This window comes from Prosopis cineraria, unplaced genomic scaffold (assembly GCF_029017545.1).
Source record: "Prosopis cineraria cultivar Desert tree isolate PC_DT_omini unplaced genomic scaffold, ASM2901754v1 PC13, whole genome shotgun sequence".
NCBI classification, from domain to species: Eukaryota; Viridiplantae; Streptophyta; class Magnoliopsida; order Fabales; family Fabaceae; genus Prosopis; species Prosopis cineraria.
The window spans coordinates 10,688,493-10,707,629 of record NW_026555344.1 but is presented as its reverse complement, the minus strand read 5'-3'; the positions used below and the strand labels follow the sequence as shown (position 1 = coordinate 10,707,629).

General features: G+C 28.8%; 1 protein-coding gene across 1 annotated transcript; it reads left to right on the top strand.

Annotated features, from left to right (window-relative positions):
- Positions 1-1,671: 1,671 nt before the first annotated feature.
- On the top strand, positions 1,672-10,816 carry LOC129289885 (uncharacterized). Its single transcript, XM_054926644.1, has 5 exons — positions 1,672-2,428; positions 3,222-3,318; positions 8,635-8,734; positions 9,054-9,167; positions 10,654-10,816. Exons 1-5 carry the CDS (start codon positions 1,934-1,936, stop codon positions 10,814-10,816), a joined length of 969 nt encoding a protein of 322 aa, XP_054782619.1. The 5' UTR covers positions 1,672-1,933.
- The last annotated feature ends 8,321 nt before the right edge of the window (positions 10,817-19,137 follow it).

Here is a 19,137-nt window from a genome sequence, read left to right as displayed (position 1 = left end):
CTAGTTAGTATACATGATTTACTATTGATCCAAAAGTGTCTAGTAAATTTGAAGAGAAGTTTTAACTATCATAAGATCAATCATATTATATAATAGTAAATATCAGATTTTTAAAGAGATAACAAAAACATAAAATTAGACTGCATTATATAGAAGTGAAAGTTGAATATATGAATAATATTCACGACGTTAGTATAAAAGAAAACGTAGGTTAGACGGATGCAGAGCATAAATTGTAAAAATGTTGTTTAAAATGTGCTTTTAAAAAAATACCATTATTTATGTCTTGCAAAAGTACTTTCTATTTTTTCCCCCAAACTTATCTAACCCTTCTCAACACCATGCACATGCATAAGTCACGCCCCCTCCCAAGACGCACCGGACAATGCTTATCTAACCTCCACACAAATTACTAATATCATTTATTGGTTATAAATAGATTTGAAGATGAATAGTTTTAGGGACTTTTGTACATATAACTATATTATAAGACCAAATCATACAAACAGCACGATATTTATTATATTTTATATTATAATTTATTTATTATATTTATTAATAATATACTGTTATATATCAATAATAAATATTTTATAAATTTTTAATTTTTTAATAATAAACTCTTTATATATCAATATTAATCGACTACATTTTTAAATTTTTAAAAATTTGATTTATATTTTTTAGACACAAGATTTTTTTTTGCCAATAAACCAATTTATCCACAGTTTTAACTAATTATGCAATATAAAAAAAATTAATGTATAAGTCTCTATAGTCAATGATAGTGTCATGTACGAGTGAGGGTGGGTACCTAACATATGCTCCCTTTCTTTTTTTTTTTCTTTTCTTTTTTTGGCCTCAATATGCTCCCTTACTTGGGAAAATTATATATAACGTATGCAATTATAGATTTTGTACTCATTTTTTTATATTTTGAACATTAAATTCATTTGATTTTTTTTTCTAAACCTGAATTTAAATTTTTCAACTTTTTAACTCAAAATTTAGCAATACGATAAATCTATATAATTAATTTTTAATTTATTTTTAAAATTTTTGCACTATTACTACTTATAATTGTTCAAAATATTAGGTTAAATTGATGGTAAAAAAATATTAGGTTAAATTAAAAGTCAAGGATATTAATTGTAACTAGTAATTTGTGTCATTCTTTAAGGCCATGTTTGGTATATTAAAATTGTGAAAAGGAAAATAGAATTGGACATGGAATTCTTCAGTTGACTTGTTTGGTATACTAGAATTGCTTTCTTGAAAGAATCTGATTCTATCAAAATTGATGAAATCCAATTCCATTGTAGAGACCATGGAATCCACTAACTCAACATGAAATTGGCTTATGTGTCATTAAAAAAATAAAATAAAAGGTATTTTGAGCTTTAAAAGTATATTCTTTATTTTTTTTTATCAATTCTATCAAAAACTCTTCTCTCATACCAAACGAGGCCTAACATATTTGAATTTGATGAATGTACTTAATACAGATATTAAATATTTTATATTATTTAAATTAATAAAATTTAAATCAATAATTATAAATTTATATTTTATTTGAGATTAATAAAGAAATAAATTTATTTATATCATTGAACAATTCAAATTATACATGTATCCAATGCCAGCATCAGGTATAATCGGGATCCAATTCCCCCTTTAAACCTGTTAGTTTTCTTTTTCAGCTGAAGAGGAAGGAAGGTCGAAGGTGCATGGGAAAACACAAGGTACTCGTATGAGGTGGGATCCTAGATCTGGGGGTGAAATTTTACTGGTTTTGACTCTTATTTATTCCCATCTTGGCGCCACCCACCTTTTTAAAAGAACAAGAGAGAGGGTGGGATCCTAGATATGAGGGTGAAATTTTCGATTCTCAGAAAGTTTATTCGCTGATACTTCTGTTGAATTGGTTAAAGACATGGCGTTGGAGCTGGTAGGGGGAGCTGTATTGGGACTTGTGTTTGAACAACTCCGAAAGGAAGTATGGAGGGTGAAGAACAACGTCGTGACGTTCAAACCCAAATTGGAGGAACTTGAAGAAACACTCGATTTTTTATGTCCTGTCATCGAAGAGATTGAAGAACTAAACAGACGATTGAAGGGACCAGATTACAGAAGGGAAACTTTTGCCTTGAGGAGATTGCTAGAAGATGGTACGAAGCTTGTTTCCAAGTGCTCCAAAATAGGAAGCTGGAACTTTCCCAAACAGTGTCATTACAAGGAGAAGCTGATGGAACTGGATAACAAAATCTTGAAGTTCCATAACCTTCACATGCAAGCTCATATGGCAAGGGATCAAAAGAAGACCTTGCTAATGGTGAACCACATATTCATGTTTCTCAATCTTCAAGGCTATCCAAATCTTACTATGGGCCACACTGCCTTCTCCTCTTCCAACGATTCTATCAATGAGGTGATTATAATTTATGTTTTGGTTAACCAGTCATACTCGAATTCTTGGATTGGGGCCTCAAAAGAAAAGAAAAACCAGACAGAGTGAGAACATACTCTTAAATAGAGTTTATGGGGCTGTTTAAAACTGTTTTTATTTTATTATTTTAAGAACTGATGTTTTGTAAAATATGTTTTGAAAACAAAAAAAATAATAAAATATGTGTTTTTTTTTTCATTTTTTCTTATTCTTTAGAACAATAATTACAGAATTTAAAAATTATTTTTATTTTTCTGTTCTTTAAAACAATATTTTATTTTTTGTGTTCTCCAAAACACATTTTAAAAATATGTCACCAAACAATTTTTTTTTGTTCTCTTGTTCTGGAGAACAGAAAGCTGTTGTTAGAATAAGTTTTCAAATAGGCCCCATGTTTTTTTCCCCTTCCACTCAGATTAAACCCTTTAATTTAATTTATTTCAAGTGAATGTTTTTGAATGATAATATTAAAAATGTAATTATTGCACCAACAAACATTGATATAATTGATAAGTATTTAGCTCATGACTATTGATCCATAACCTATTTAGCTCATGACCTTTTTTTCCAAACGTTGTTAAGGCTTGTTGGTGGGTGATTAGTAAGTTTATATATAAATGCTTTTTGATCCAACCTTGATGAATGCGTGATACCCAGCTCATCTAAATAAAAGTGATTATTGCATATTACTCTATACTTTTATTTTTGAAATAGAAAAAAATATGGCCTTATATTTAATGCTTTTAAATCTAACTTTGAGCTTTCCATATCGCAGACTTCGGTGCTTCTGCTTCGCATCTTTTTCTCTTACAAATCAGCTGAATATATCGTTCTTGAGGGAATGGCGGAGGAGTCCTCAAGTACGAGTAATGGTAAGGAATACGTACGTTTTTGCTGCATATGTTTCTTCGTCTTTTACATAAAATTGGGGTGAATACCGTTTGTTCATGTGAAGTTTAAGATAAATTCACTCTTCACTTCTTGTAAATAAAAATAACATTACTTCCTACAGCCCAGCCTTAGACCTTTTAAAACTCCCATTACTCAGCTTCATATGAATTGCAATAACCCAAAGAAAAGGAGAAACCCACCACTCAATTTCCATAACTATCTCTAATAACACATCCACAACCAGATTTCTGCTCTAAATTAGCAACAGCCCCATCTACATTCAGTTTCATCCGCTGAGGTGGAGGGGGGTTTCCATTTTTCCTGTTTATTATCCATCAAACTCAGTCCATTATGGGGGTTAGCAACGTCTTGAACGAAGCTACCTCTTAATTTCAGAGCAGCAGTAGGGCAACGTGGTTTTTGGAAACCATTATTAAATACAAACTCTTCTCTCCAGTGCCACAATTTCCAAATAGGCACCCCCCAAGTAAGCTCCCATTTAAAACTCACATTGGTTGGCATATTTCTCTTCAGATTAGCCAAGATCCATTCCTCAAGAATAGCTGAAGAAAACTGTGAATAATGTATAGGTGCCACCAGCTTCTTCCCTAACTTTAGCGCGCACACTATCCCTTAAAATATATAGAACATCTTCGGATTTTGCTTTGCACCTGTCACAAATTGGTGAGCCCTGTGACCAAGAGCTTCTCCACTGGTTTGTAGGAAGTCTTTTGTGAACACTTGCCAAATGAAAAATCTGATCTCTCAGATCCCTCCCATTTCCAAATTTCCTAATAAACAGCATTATAATTACTTTCAGGATGGATTCTCTTCAATTAAGAAATAAGCACTCTTAATTGAGAAAACCCCACTAGAATTACCGACTCATGATATCACTGCCTCTGTTCAACCGTGGTGGTAGGATAGGAATAAGCCGTTGTATAACGTCACTTGGAATGCTACCAGATGCTCGGGTAAAATCCCAAACACCATAAGCAACCCAATCTGCAGCTTTACTCTGCTCTTCCTCAGGCATAGTTGGCCTCAAACAGAAATCTGTAATTCTGAACTCTGGTGCAAGCCAATAGTCATCAAAGAAATTTACTTCTTGTCCATTTCTAATCTGCCATTTCATACCTCTCTCAACTATATCTCTTTGTTGACAAATATATTGCCACAATTGTGAGTCACCTCTGTTTGCAGAAAGTAGGTTTTCATCACATTGAAGCATATACTTCTGCTGTAAAACCTCAGCCCATAAACTGACAGTACCCTTCACATGATTCCAAGCTATCTTTGCTCCGCAAGCTCTGTTAAGAGGCACAAGTTTTTGAATCCTAGACTACCATAGGATTTAGGTAAGGTAATATTATCGCAACTAATTGGATGATACCCCTTATTGCTGTCTCCACCCCAAATAAAGTTTCTTTGAAGCTTTTCAACCTCAATGCATTGGGTACAGAGGAATGGAGCTCAAAACAGATTTTGCTGGAATGACATGGCCTGCAGTTGAAAGGCAATTAGCCTTCCACCCAGCAAGTTTAGCTTTGACTTTCTCCACAACATGCCAAAATCTCTCCTTGTGTTTTTTGTATTCCTTTTAAGAGGAAATCCCAGATAATTGCCAATATCTTTAGTTATCTCCATGTCCGCTAGTCTTTTCAATTTTCTTCTCAGATCAGCTTTAACATTTTTTGAGAAGGAAGTAGATGATGTGCCCTTATTGACTTATGCAGAAGACATTCAAGCAGTTGAGCATAGTGTGAGTCTGATATTCAGAAGCCTCACCCAACAAGAGTAAATCGTTGGCAAGCATAAGATGTGAAATAGACGGCCCCCTCTTAGTGATAAGTATAGGTTTCCAACGACCTTTATGCACAGCATCACAGATTATATGAGATGACCTGTCCATGCACAAAACAAACAAATAGCGTGAGATTGGGTTCCCTTGATGAAGACCATGTTGAGGGGTGAAAAATTCAGTTTGCATGCCTTCCCAAAGAACATCACAAGACACTGAGTTAATAAAGTCCATGCTCAGGTCAATAAATGTAGCATTGTAGCATCCATCCCTGATTCAGTAAGAGTTTGTTAAACAAAATCTCAACTCATATGATCATATGCTTTTTCTAAATCAATCTTCAAAGCCACATAGCCCTTTCTTCCTTTAGCCTTATTCATAATGTGCATTGCTTCTTGCCCAATAATAATTTGTCTTGAATGTGCCTCTTGGAAATGAAGCTGGATTGGAATGGAGACATCAACTTACCCATGATGGCCTTCAATCTCATAGTAATAATCTTCGTGATGCACTTGTAGTAAACAGTACACAATTAAACAGGTCTGAAATGCCCTACAATCTGTGGATTTCCTTTTTTGGGATAAGGGAAATAAGAGTTCTATTAGCATCATCTATAGAGATTTTTCCTTGGAAAAAATCTGTAACAAAGTTGCAAACAGAATCACCCACAATTTTCCAGTTTGCTTGGAAAAAAAAAAAAAAAGGAGAAAAGCCATCAATGCCGGTGGCTTTGTAAGGTCCCATAGCAAACACTGCTTTACGAATTTCTTCAGGTGAAGGAATGGCAGTCATAGTTGAAGCATTAAAACTCTCACTTCTTGGAAAAGAAATAGTGGAAGTAAAGTTTTCGTTATTCATTGTTTCCTCCTGGAAAATATTTTTAAAATAATGAAACACTAGATTTTTCAAAGCCTCTTCATCAACCCAATTACCATCATTATCTTTCAATGCTGCCGCCGTATTTCTTCTTCTTCTACTGGTAGTCTTGAGGTGGTGATATCTAGTATTCCTATCCCCTTTTGTGATCCCATCAGTACGAGCCTTTTGGTACCATTTAGTCTCTTTTAGTTTCAGAATCTCATCTAATTCTAATTGTAAATCATGCTCCAGATTCCTTAAAAAATTCGAAGTAGGATAGGAATTTGAAATTTGGATACCATGAATACATGCCGGAACATGTTTTTCCTTCTTCCAACCAAACTAAGAGCTTCCCTATTCCAAATAGAGACAGACTCTTTAAAATCAGATAAATTACATTCAAGAGTGGCACTACCATTCCATTTCCTTTCAAGAAATCACAGAATCCTCCTTGAGATAGCCACATGGTCTCAAAACATAGATATGATCATAAACCATCCAAGGTCCTCCTGTTAAGGCTTGAAAATAATCTTCTTTATTGGACAACTTCACAACAAAGTAGCCATGCCCAATGTCAATCAGATTAATAATTCCACGTTTAGCCCACATTGTCTTAAGCCTTGACTCTAAGGCTTTGAAACCAATACTTCTTCCCAGCAACTTAACATTGACTGGTTTCCTCCATGCTCTGTATAGTCTTTTCTTCACTTTGCTTGGAAAAAAAGAAGATGGGAAAGTTCCTTTTAGGGTCGTTGAACAGTTTTGAAATCAGGTTCCTATTTCTCCAAAGACTGAGACTTATCCTCATCTGAGTCCGAGTCTTCATCTTCATCCTTATCTTCCTCAGATAATTCTTCTTGTCTGGTCACTCTCTCAACTCTTCATCAAAAGTTGGTCTACTATTACTCGCACCAGCAGCTTCTTTAAGCTGGGGCCAATATCCTTGTAGTAAATTGCCTTCAGTTGCTTGAAATCCATTCTTAACCTTCTAAGAACTACGTGCAAGCTGGTCTTCTTCTTCCTTGGAGGTGGGAGTTTCAGGAAGCAGAGAGAGTTTTTTCCTCTTGACTTTCCCTCATGTGGTCTTTTATTCCTTTTTCCCCCCCGCATGTAGTCTTTTATTTAATTGAAATCGAAATTATCATTTCTATACGACAAACCCAAATTGGTTACAATTTCCACTCTGATTACTTTCCCTCGAATTAGTCCTTGTTAGTGTGGATATGGATATATTTTATCAAAAACTCATTGGCTTAGTCTAATTAATAAACAGCGCACGTACTATCAATTAAGTAAACTGATTAATAGGATAGTGGAAAGGGTTATGATTGTTTAAGTATAGGGTCTTAGATTCTAGCATATGTAATATACAATTTTTTTTTTCAGGAGAGTTGCTCTTAATTGAATTTGATAATACTCGAATGTGACATTCATTAACCAAATTCAATAACATTTTGCATTATAAAGTAGTGTGAGTTTTGCAAGTAATTAGGCATAGCCAAATCTATTTCCAAATTTGAAGGTACCAATTAAAAATCATGGTCTTTACTGATCTTATAATAATTCTATCAATAAAAAAAGAATGTTTCTATTGACTTTTACAAAACTGAGTTGAAATCTGCTCCATCTAAGCTGGCTTCCAAGATTTTAAATATGCATGCAAAGTTTCTAAATCTTGATGCCCTTGACTGTCATTATCTTATTAAAAAAGTCTTCATAATAAATATTAACCTGTAATGTTTTATCCATTTATAATTTTTTGGGGGAATGACACAACACCTAGGTTGAAAGGGGACTAATTTTAATTAGGTGTTGGGAAATGAGAAAATATCATTCTAGGAAAATGCCTTTTTTTTTTTTTTTTTGGGATTGGAAAGGACCATGCGATTAAATTTTTTGGGGGAGAAAAAAGACCAAGGTTTTGAAGTGAATTAAGATTAAGTGAATTAAAACTATAACCTTAATTCATTCGAAAGACCTTGATCCTTTCTTTCAAATATTTTAACCTCTTGCTCCTTCTTGCCGATTTCCTTTTTTTTTTTTCCTTTTCCCAAAAGAAAAAAGAAAAAAAAAAAAACAAGGTCACCATTGGAGTATTGTTGCCGACTAACTGTTGGTCAATTGTCTGAGCTCTGGCGGCGTGGTCATGGTGGATTTTTTTTTTTTGGGCAGCTGGTTGTGGAGGATTTTGAATTCATGACCTTTTTTTTTTAATATCAACGGCATTTTGATAAATGTGCTCTAATTTTTAATTTTATTAAAGTCTCAAGGGAGTTGAATGGTATTTTTTTTCAGGTTATTTGGGTCTTATTTTCCTAATCCCCCTTGTAATAGAAGGGAGGTGAACAAGTCAAGAAGTGAGGTTTGTTTTCTGATTTTGTAATATATATATATATATATATATATTTTAAATTGTTCAAGTGAACTTGAGTCGATAATTGAGAAGTTTCACATTCAATAAAATTATATTTAATAATTAATATAAAATTAAATAAATTTATGAACTTCAACTTAAAAAATTTGAGTTAAGATATAATGATTCAATAATTTTATTGTATCTCTGCCCTGATTCCGGCCGGTCCCTTCCTTTTCAACATATTACATCTTTTTATTTCCGATGGAATTGAGTTAATTACAGGAGAAATGCATCGTCCTGGCCCCTGCCGCATTGTAGCTGAGCCACATCACGGCCTTGATCTTCTTGTACAACTGGCTCGCTTGTTCCCAACATCGACAGTGTAAGCACACATAACGAAAATAAATATTCTTTTTTTTTTAAAAAAAATGCACATGGAAGTTCTCAAATTACAAGTGAATTGTTTGTAAATATATATCTTTCTCTTCCACTAAAAAACCAATGAATATATAGGAGTACCTTCATAAACTTATTTTTTAAAAACTTTTTCAAGAAAATCTTACTTGTTTATAGCATCTTCATATATGATTTTTCTTCATCTGTTGCGTCCATCGACCTTCCTTAAACTATTATTAAAACTCTATAATTATCATCATCTTATTAATTAATATTTTTTTTATTTGACTATCTTATTGGGTTAGATTTGAATGTTGTCGAGCTCAACTGGAAGTACTTGACATAAAGTTATTCACACAAATTTCAACTCGAAATTTCGTGCTGAGGCGGTCACATCTCCTTTTACTAGAACCAACAAGGTATTTTCTTTTAAAATTTCCATCCACAAATAAGAGAGCACATTTAAAATCTCTTCTGGTATTATCCAATTATCAAGGAATTTTCCTAGCAATCTTTTGGAGTTTAGTTAAGATACTTGAATTAAAAAAAAAAAAGAAATCAGAAAAGTGTATCAATTCATTCACATTCAAATGAGGTGTGGTAGCAAAATTTTCTATCAAGATCATGAGTAGTTAAATTAGTTAAGTAATCAGTCATAAGAACGTCTCTCAATGAGTCAGAGTGCCTTTACTTTCTTTCATCAATTCTAAAGCACTTTTGAATTGTTCTTCCCAGGACACTTCATAAGCTTTTGTCTAACTTGGCAACACAGCACGTAAATTATTGAGAAAATATAATTTTGAGTTGCTTCACTTTATTCGTGTTTTGCTATTGACCTCTATACTTTTTTTTTTAGTATTTTAGGTCTTTATACTTTTATTTTTGATTATTTTAGCTCCCTCTAATGTCTCTACACTTTATTTATGGGGGGACATAAAATAATAAAAAATAAGAGAGCACATTTAAAATCTCTTCTCGTATTATCCAATAATCAAGGAATTTTCCTAGCAATCTTTTGGAGTTTAGTTGAGATACTTGAATTTAAAAAAGAAAAAAGAAAAAAGTGTATCAATTCATTCACATTCCAATGAGGTGTGGTAGCAAAATTTGCTATCAAGATCATGAGTAGTTAAATTAGTTAAGTAATCAGTCATTAGAACGTCTCTCAATGAGTCAGAGTGCCTTTGCTTTCTTTCATCAATTCTAAAGCACTTTTGAGTTGTTCTTCCCTTAGCACTTCATAAGCTTTGTCTAACTTGGCAACACAGCACATAGATTATTGAGAAAACATAACTTTGAGTTCCTTCACTTTATTCGTGTTTTACTATTGACTTCTATACTTTTTTTTTTAGTATTTTAGGCTTTTACACTTTTGTTTTTGATTATTTTAGCTCCCTCTAATGTCTCTACACTTTATTCATGGAGGACATAAACAATAAAAAATAAAAGTATAGGAACTTAGAACACAGGAAAAAAAAGTGCAGGGATTAATAGTAAAATGCGATCAAAATACAGGAATTTAAAGTTATGTTTTTCTCAAATTATTTATACATACTTTCTTGCACTTAAATTATTACAAGAAAAATCTGTTTTAGCAACGAAATTTAGCGAGGAACTATTCTTTTCTAAAATTAGTGATGAACAATGACTTCATAGCTTGAGCTGAATTTAGCAAAGAAATTGTCCAGGAAAATTTTATTTCTCTAATTAGCGAGTCCTAGTTTATTCTTCTCTAATGTAATTGTGAACCTCTGTTGTGGCATGTTTTTCTTCCCTTAAAAAACTATAAACTCTGTATCCATTATTTTAAGAGGCTTTTATACTTTTGATCATCGCTTGAATTTGAGCATGACTGTATCTTAAGTGTGTTTGGCAGGACTGCTTTATTATATGTATATGTTTTAGTGGTTCAGAACATGAGGATGAGGAGAACGAGAATGGTAGTGTTGGTTCTTCTTATTCTTATGAACCAACAAGATCTGATGAAAAGATGACAACACAAAGTTATCAGCCTCTGTTAGACTCCGAACAACTTCACACAGTCGAAGCAAATAATGCTGTTAATTAGCTCAAGCATTTATATATATATATATATATATATAGTATACTCATGCTGGGAGAGTGACAATAAAGTTTTAAAAGGATAAATTAATAACGGTTAAATTCTCAACAAAATTTTCTGTAAAATAAATTGTAAATATTAATTCAAACAATTATCAATTGAAATTCCAATTACAAACTAATTGTTATATTTAAAATTTAAATATTGTATTTGAAATTAAAACTTTTAAGTTTGTAATTGTTTGAATTGATATTTATGATTGATTGTTTTTTTAAGAAAAAATTAGTCAGAGTTCTAACCGTTATTCATTTTCTCTTTTGAAATTTAACTATCATTCTCCCTACTCATACTTTTGACATTAAAAAAATTAATTAAAATTAGTTACCTCCCTCCAGTTCAAGATATTTTCTTCGGGCTAATTTTGGTCCATAATATAAACAACTCAGTAGTCATAAATTTTTTTTTTTCATTTTATCTATTGTATTTATTAACGTGGATTTCTTACCTTATTTTTACTCATAATTGATAATCGACGTTAAAAATTAAAAAAAAACAATATATATTTTGATAACAATAAAGATTTTATTATTATGCAGATTATTTTTAAAAATTAATTATATTTTAGACGGGCAGAAAATGTCAAGATTTTTCACAGCTCTTTAAAAATATCATTTGATTGGTATATTTTATTGGGGAGGGAAGAAAAAGTATGGAAATTAATGCCATTGTTTAAGTTAAACCCGAGAGAGACAATGTCATTTTTTTTTTTAAAAAGAGTCTTAAATGTTTGATTAAATTTTATTAGAAGCTCTTGTATTTAAGAGTAATGAGTAAGATTGAAATAACTATTATCTTATTTTAATTAACCTTGTGTCGTATCTCATGTTCATGAAACTTGATAGCCGCTAACGTACAATGCCAAAACTAAATTACTTTATCATAAGAAAATTACACTACTCTTGAAAAACCGCACAAATTGTACTAAATCTTTTGAAACCATAAACATAATATTAATTGCTTTAACATTTTTCATTAATATTGCAGCTACGTTTGAGGCCAGAGAAGAACAATTGAGAGGTGATCAGAACGAAGCAGTGAGGGCCCAGCTAGCTCAAAACAGGGAGTTCATTAAGCAAATGATGTCTCGATTTGGACATTCACGTTAATTAATCAGATAATTTTGGAACCCATGACCCAGCAATTGATACAAAACTATGATAATATCTTCAGGAGGATAATGGAGAGGATGAGTTTTGGGTGTTAATTAATGCTTAACAATTATTGTTGATATATAATTATACTATTGTGATTTCTGTTGATATATGAGTATTTGGATGAGAGATTAGAGAAAAGACAAAATATCTTCTTTTTTGTTTTATAATTTTGGTACGTTATAACGAAATTACCAATGAACCTTCTCTATTAAACTACCAACATACCTCCAAGTCACGTTGTTTCTTATAAGAATGTTGGAAGGATTAGGAGATAATAATATAAACTATTTTTCTAATATAACAGCATCAACACCCAAAAAAAAAAAAACATACACACTTAAATTGTGACCCACTAATGCAGCTTCCTCCTGGCCCCTAGTGAATATTATATATTTGATTGATCTAATCACGTAAACTACCTTGAATTATTGAATCAAACTAGGCTTTTTCATGTGAAGTGTTTTCGTATGCGATTTCCCTCCGTCTTCGACTTCTTTTAATCATTTTATTGTTCTTATTATGAACAATAAAAGGCCAAATGAACCAATGGGCAATAGGGGTTGGTATTTGGGTTTAGTGAAAGGAAATAGTCATTATAATATGATAAATCAATATTTAAATTTTCATTGGAAAAAGAACTTACATTTATTGTCCAACCATATCTCAAACAAAATTGCCTTAATAGGAGGATATAAATGGGCAACCCAAAAAAAAAAAAGGAGCCAAATGGTATTCTTTTAAATTTAGAGTAGAGTTAGGACTTCCATTTTCCTTTTAAATTGCAAGCCTAAATGTTGTTTGGTTGGTTCATAATATATGCAAAGTACTTTTGACAAATAAAAATATACAGTACTTTTCAAAGTACTTTCTTATTATTATTATTTTTTTTTTGGGGAGAATGTCACTTTAAGACCACAGTAGACAAATATATTCAAATCAGACCCAATTATTTTTGAAAATACATGGTAGACTTTAAGGTTTTTTTTTGAAATGACCAAAAAGCCCTAAACTTTTCTATGAAATTACTATAAAGCCTTAATATGTAAACAACCAAAAAGCCATTGTACGAATGAAGCCATTTTCGGGAGAGGATCGGAGTTAACTTCCCACGGTTTGCACGAAACTCCATCACAGCCAATTTCGCAAAAGTAAAGGCGATTTCTTGAGGAATCAGTTGTGATACCAAGTGTGCCATTGTGTGAATCGAATTCATTGTGGACATTGTAGCATGAAATGCCAATATGACATTACCATCAATTTACCACAATCACGACACATAATAATAATTAGGGATCATTAAGTTGAAAAGGGTTATAAACTTTATAAAAACTTGGAAACATATGAAAATATTTTAGGATTGCAAAAATCTTTCAAAATGGTAGTTTGAGCTTAAACTAATTAGCATTAGATAGTATAAGAAGCATGGAAGGACATAGAATAGCGTAATTCACGAAAACAAGGCAAAAAAGTCATTTTTGTGCACTCTGACACACATGCCGCAGCTTGTATGTAATATGTCATGGCTTGTGACACAAAGAGCTTACTTTCACCTCTATGTCATAAGCCACAACTTATGCACAACATGTCGCGCCACACGTGTCAGTTTATGACAATATTTTATTGTCATATTAGCTTTTCAGGATAAACTTTTGGTATATGTTATTTTCGCATTCAATGTCTGATTCGAGTGATTTAAGTGTTCATATAAAACTTATTTGATAATTTAACTAATGATGCAAGTTTTATTTTAATCCAATGTCATATTTGAAAATTAGATATGCAAATGTTATATGACAGTTTTCAAAGAGAATTTCATGCATTCAAGTGACCAAGTGCCCAAGTTTCAAAACTTATGCCATTAACTTATTTTGGAACTTGAACTAACTCTAATGGAACATTTTATACTTGATTGAACAAATATATATACAATGAAACAACACACTCAAGATTTGACCGCTCAAAGCCCGATTTCAAACAAATAGGACAATTTCATAAAACTCACAATATATTACTAGGTCAAATATTTACAATATAACACACATAATTACCACAAGCATGCACTCGTATTTGTTAGCCTATTTTCATGATATATATATATATATATATTTTTTTTTTCAAACATACATGCTAGGCTAAAATACCACAATATGTACGTTATGTAACATCTTAAATTTAATTTAGTCATAAAATCTAAGCGATATTAACATATGGTTTGAGTAAAACAAACATATTTGAGAGGGGTTATATATTTTAAATGAGATTAAATAGAAATATTTAAATTAATCATAATCATATAAATATTAAAGAAGTTGTGTTTCAGCAAAATACATGAGTAGAGTTTAATTTTTGAGATGTTAAAAGATTACTAAAAAAATTTCTCATAATATGTATAATTAAATTTTTAAAAAGATTATTAAAGGTTATGGTAAAAAGAAAAAGAAAAGCCCAAAAAAAAAATGTGTGGCTCACAAATTATTAAACATGCGCCTCACTTCATTTCTCTCATCCTTGCGTCTTCCACCGGTCAGCCTTCTCTTCTCTTACGGTAGAGCCATTTCCGTTCGAGAGTGAGGGAGAGTTAGGAATGAAGCTCTCTAAGAGAATATTTTGGGTGTTATGTCAAGCTTTTTAAAATGATATAAGTGTTATAAATATTTCTTTTTAATTACATATTATCTTTGATTTTTAATTTGTCTGATGATGGAAAACTTAAGGTTCATTGGGTTTTGAGTTTTTGAGGATTTTAATTAATTATTTAATCTTTAATAGAGTTAATAATGTTGGAATAAAAGTTGTATGAATTAAATTTTGCTTGAATAATCACCACCACAGAAATGGGTGGTGTTTAAAATTTTAATTTCATGATGTTTATAAAATGTTATAAAATTCAATACTATCTTATATCTTAGGTGGCGCTTCATTAATTAATGAAACGCTACAAGAAGCTAGCAATAGCAATGGCATTTTTTTTAAAAAAAATGCCACTTCTCTATTTACTTTTAAAAAATAAAAGGGGAGAGCGGTGGCCTTTTTTAAGAAAATGCCATCTCTTTACTTATTTTAAAAAAATAAAAGGAAAAAGAGGTGGTGTTTCTTGTAGGAAACACCATCTCTTTACTTACTTTTAAAAAAATAAAAAGGAAGAGATGTTATATTTTTTTTTTAGGAAATACCACCTCTCTATTTAATTTTTTAAAAACAAAAGGAGATAGGTGGCGTTTCTTACATAAAAAAGGCCACCTGTCTCCTTTAATTTTTAAAAAATTAGAAAGTACTACTTTTTAATATATATATATATAATTATTTATATATCTATCAATTTATATATATAATTTTCTTAGTAAATATACAATTAATTTATACAACAAACTTTATTTATATAATTAACAAAAATAAATAATTAATTTCAAATTATGCAAAATTATGATAAATTTAGCAAGTTCATGAAAAATTGAAGATAAAAAAACATAGATTAAATATAAGTTAAGAGATATACTAAAATTTATTAGTAATTTTTGCAATATAATTGTCAAAAATAATACTTACAATAAAAATAAATAAACAATGAAATCGAAAAAAAATATGACTGATGTTTAATAAGTTTCTTCCTCAATGATTAACAGAGATTATCATCATTACCATCTTGAAAGTTTAAAATTTAACAAAACCAAACCATTTATTACTGAAAATACAAAGATTAAAGATCATTGTCTATTCCCCAAATCTGAATAAAGCTTTTTACTCAGAGAATTATTTCACTAACAAATATGCTTATTAACAAATTAAAAGAACAAACTCTCTAATAGTGGAAAGAAAAATTGTCAAATGAAGATAAATAACAGCAAAATTATAAAAATCCATATATATATATATATATATATATGGATCAGTGTGTGTGGATAGGTAGATAAAAAGTAATAACAATAAAAAAAGGAACCTGTTATTTGTACACTTATACAAGCAACCTTAACAAGAGAAAATGATAAAAGCACCTTTAACAACTAGAGAATAGATAATTTGTGAAGTGCAAGAGAAAAGAGCAAACGACTGAATAGAGAGAATGATTAAAATAAAAAAATTAGGGTTTTAAATTTTTAACAAGAGTTAAAAACCTGTCTTAATTTTTAAAAAATAATTAAAAACCACAGCAGAACACCACCACTGTAATTTTTTAAAAAAATTAAATAATTATTAAAAAATAATTTTGAAGAGAGAGATGGCATTTTCATCACATTAAAACTCCACCTCTCTCATTTAAATAATTTTTTAATATTATTTAATAATTATATATTTTAAAAATAATATTAATTAAAAAAATTTCAATCCATAAGATAGATATCAATCATTTAAATAATTTTGATTATTTTATACTTACTAAATAAAATTTAATAATTATATATTTTAAAAATAATATTAATTAATATAAAATTTAATATATAAGAGAGAGGTGGCATTTTCACTACTTAGCAATGCCACCTCTCTCATTTAAATAAATTTTTATTATTTTATATTTAATAAAAATAATTATTATATATTTTAAAATTAATATTAATTAAAAAATATTTAATATCTAAAAGAGAAGTAGCGCTTTTATTAATTGAAAACACCATCTCTTTCATTTAAATAATTTTTTAATATCTAACATTTAGTAAACATTATTTTTATATATATTTTAAAAATAATATTAATTTAAAAAGAATTTAATTTATTATAGAAGGCGGCGTTTCCATTACTTGAAAAATGCCACCTCTCTCATTTAAATATTTTTTTACTATTTAATATTTAATAATTAAAATGAAATAATTATATATTTTAAAATAATATTAATTAACAAAATATTTAATATATAAAAGAGAGGTGGTGTTTCTATTACTTGAAAACACCACCTCTCTCATTTAAATAATTTTTTTAATATTTAATATTTAATAAACAATATTTTTATGTATATTTTTTAAAATAATATTAATTTAAAAAGAGTTTAATACATAAGAGAGTGGTAACATTTCTATTACCTGAAAACACCACATCTTTCATTTAAATAATCTTTTTAATATTTAATATTTGATAAACATTATTTATACACACACATTTAAAACAATGTTACTTTAAAAAGAGTTTAATCTATATGACAGAGAAGGTGTTTACATTATCTCCAAATGTCACCTTTCTCATTTAAATACTTTTTTTATTATTTAATAAGTATATATTTTAAAAATAATATTAATTAATAAAAATTTAATTAATTAGAGAGAGGTGGCGTTTCTATTAACTAAAAATGTCACCTCTCTCAATTAAATAATGTTTTAAATATTTAATTTTGAATAAACATTTTTTTGATAATCTAAAATTTAAAAAATAAAATTAATTATTACATTAATTATGAAATAATTATGAAAAAATATATATCATTAAATAGAATAAATTAAAATAACTATCCACGTATAAATAACTAAAATATTTATTAAATATTATATTTATTTTAAAATACTTAATGAAAAAATAAATCCTCAAGCAAAATAAATATATTAAAATACTTAGGTGACGTTTCTTCATGTAGGAAATGCTACCTAAAATTAGTTACATAAAATATTTATTAATAATATTGGTTAAATATTATATTTATGATAAAATAAATGTTGATAATAATATACATTTTTATAAAATAAATAAAAGCAATTAGGTGGTGTTTCATCAAGCTTGGAACGCCACCTTTTGAATATTTATTATAAAATATAAATATTTATTAAAAAATAAATTGTAGAATAAAATAATTAACTATTAAATAAAAATTAATTGAAACCATGAAGGAAGTATCATATAAGATTAAAGAAATAATATTTATTAAATAGTGTACTCATTATAATATAATTACTGAAAAAATTTATATTGAATAAATAATTGACAAAAAAATAAAAATAAATTAAAATTCTTAGGTGGCGTTTCCTCTTTTGAGAAACGCCACCAACAAATATTTAAATAAAATATTTATTAAATATTATATTTACTGTAAAATAGTTATTTAAATAAATATATGTATATAAATTAATTAGGTGGTTTTTTCACTCAAGAAATTCCACCTAATATTAATTAAATAAAATATGAATTAACTATCATATATTACAAAATAATTATGAAAAATAATAAAGAAAAATTATTAGGCGACATTTTCTCAAAAAAAAAAATTCCACCTAAGAGTAGTTAAATAAATTAATTTTAAATATTATATTTATTACGAATTAAATGTTGAACAAATATATTTGTTATTTTATATTTTTATTTTTAAATTATTGTGATATTTTAATATTTATTATTAATTAACTGCTTAATTTATATTATAATATGTTCTAAAATTAATTATAATATTATAATAATTATATTAATAAGTGTAGTAATAATATTTATAATTACCATAATAAATAAAATTATTTTTATAATATTATCATAACTATTTGGTGGCATTTAAAACGAAACGCCACAAAATTATTTAGTAACAACAAATTGTGACATTTCATAAGAGAAATACCACTTCCTGTTATTTTAAAAAAATTATAAAAAAATAATTAATAAGCGATGGTGTTTCATTAAAGAAACGCCACCTAATATACTTCAGTTTTTATTGTAGTGGTGTTTCATTTTTAATTGATATAAAATGCATGCTATTAAATCTTATTTTTGTAATAGTGAATTGATTTGAGGAATTAATGTTAAGATTTAATTGAAAATTTGTGATCTATGTTTTTGGTAGTAATATATTTCAAATTTAATGATTTATTTTGGATTAATGGAAGTTATGTTGATGATTAAATGAATTATTTTTTAGATTTATCATTGAATGTGAATATTAGTAATTTTTGTAGGTAATGTAAATGTCAAAATTTTAATATTAAAGATGACTTGAGAAAATTATTGTAGTTTAATAGCTCTAATGACTGAAATGAAATTATTGAATTATAGTAATGTAATTGGGATGGAGAAGTTTATTTGTAGTAGTGAATTGAATTTTTTTAAGAAAATAAATTTGAGAGAAAATTAGATTTTAGAAAAAATTTGGGTTTCTTTGTGATAATTAAAAGTTTATTTGCATTTAGAAAAATATTTGTAAGGTATTAGAAT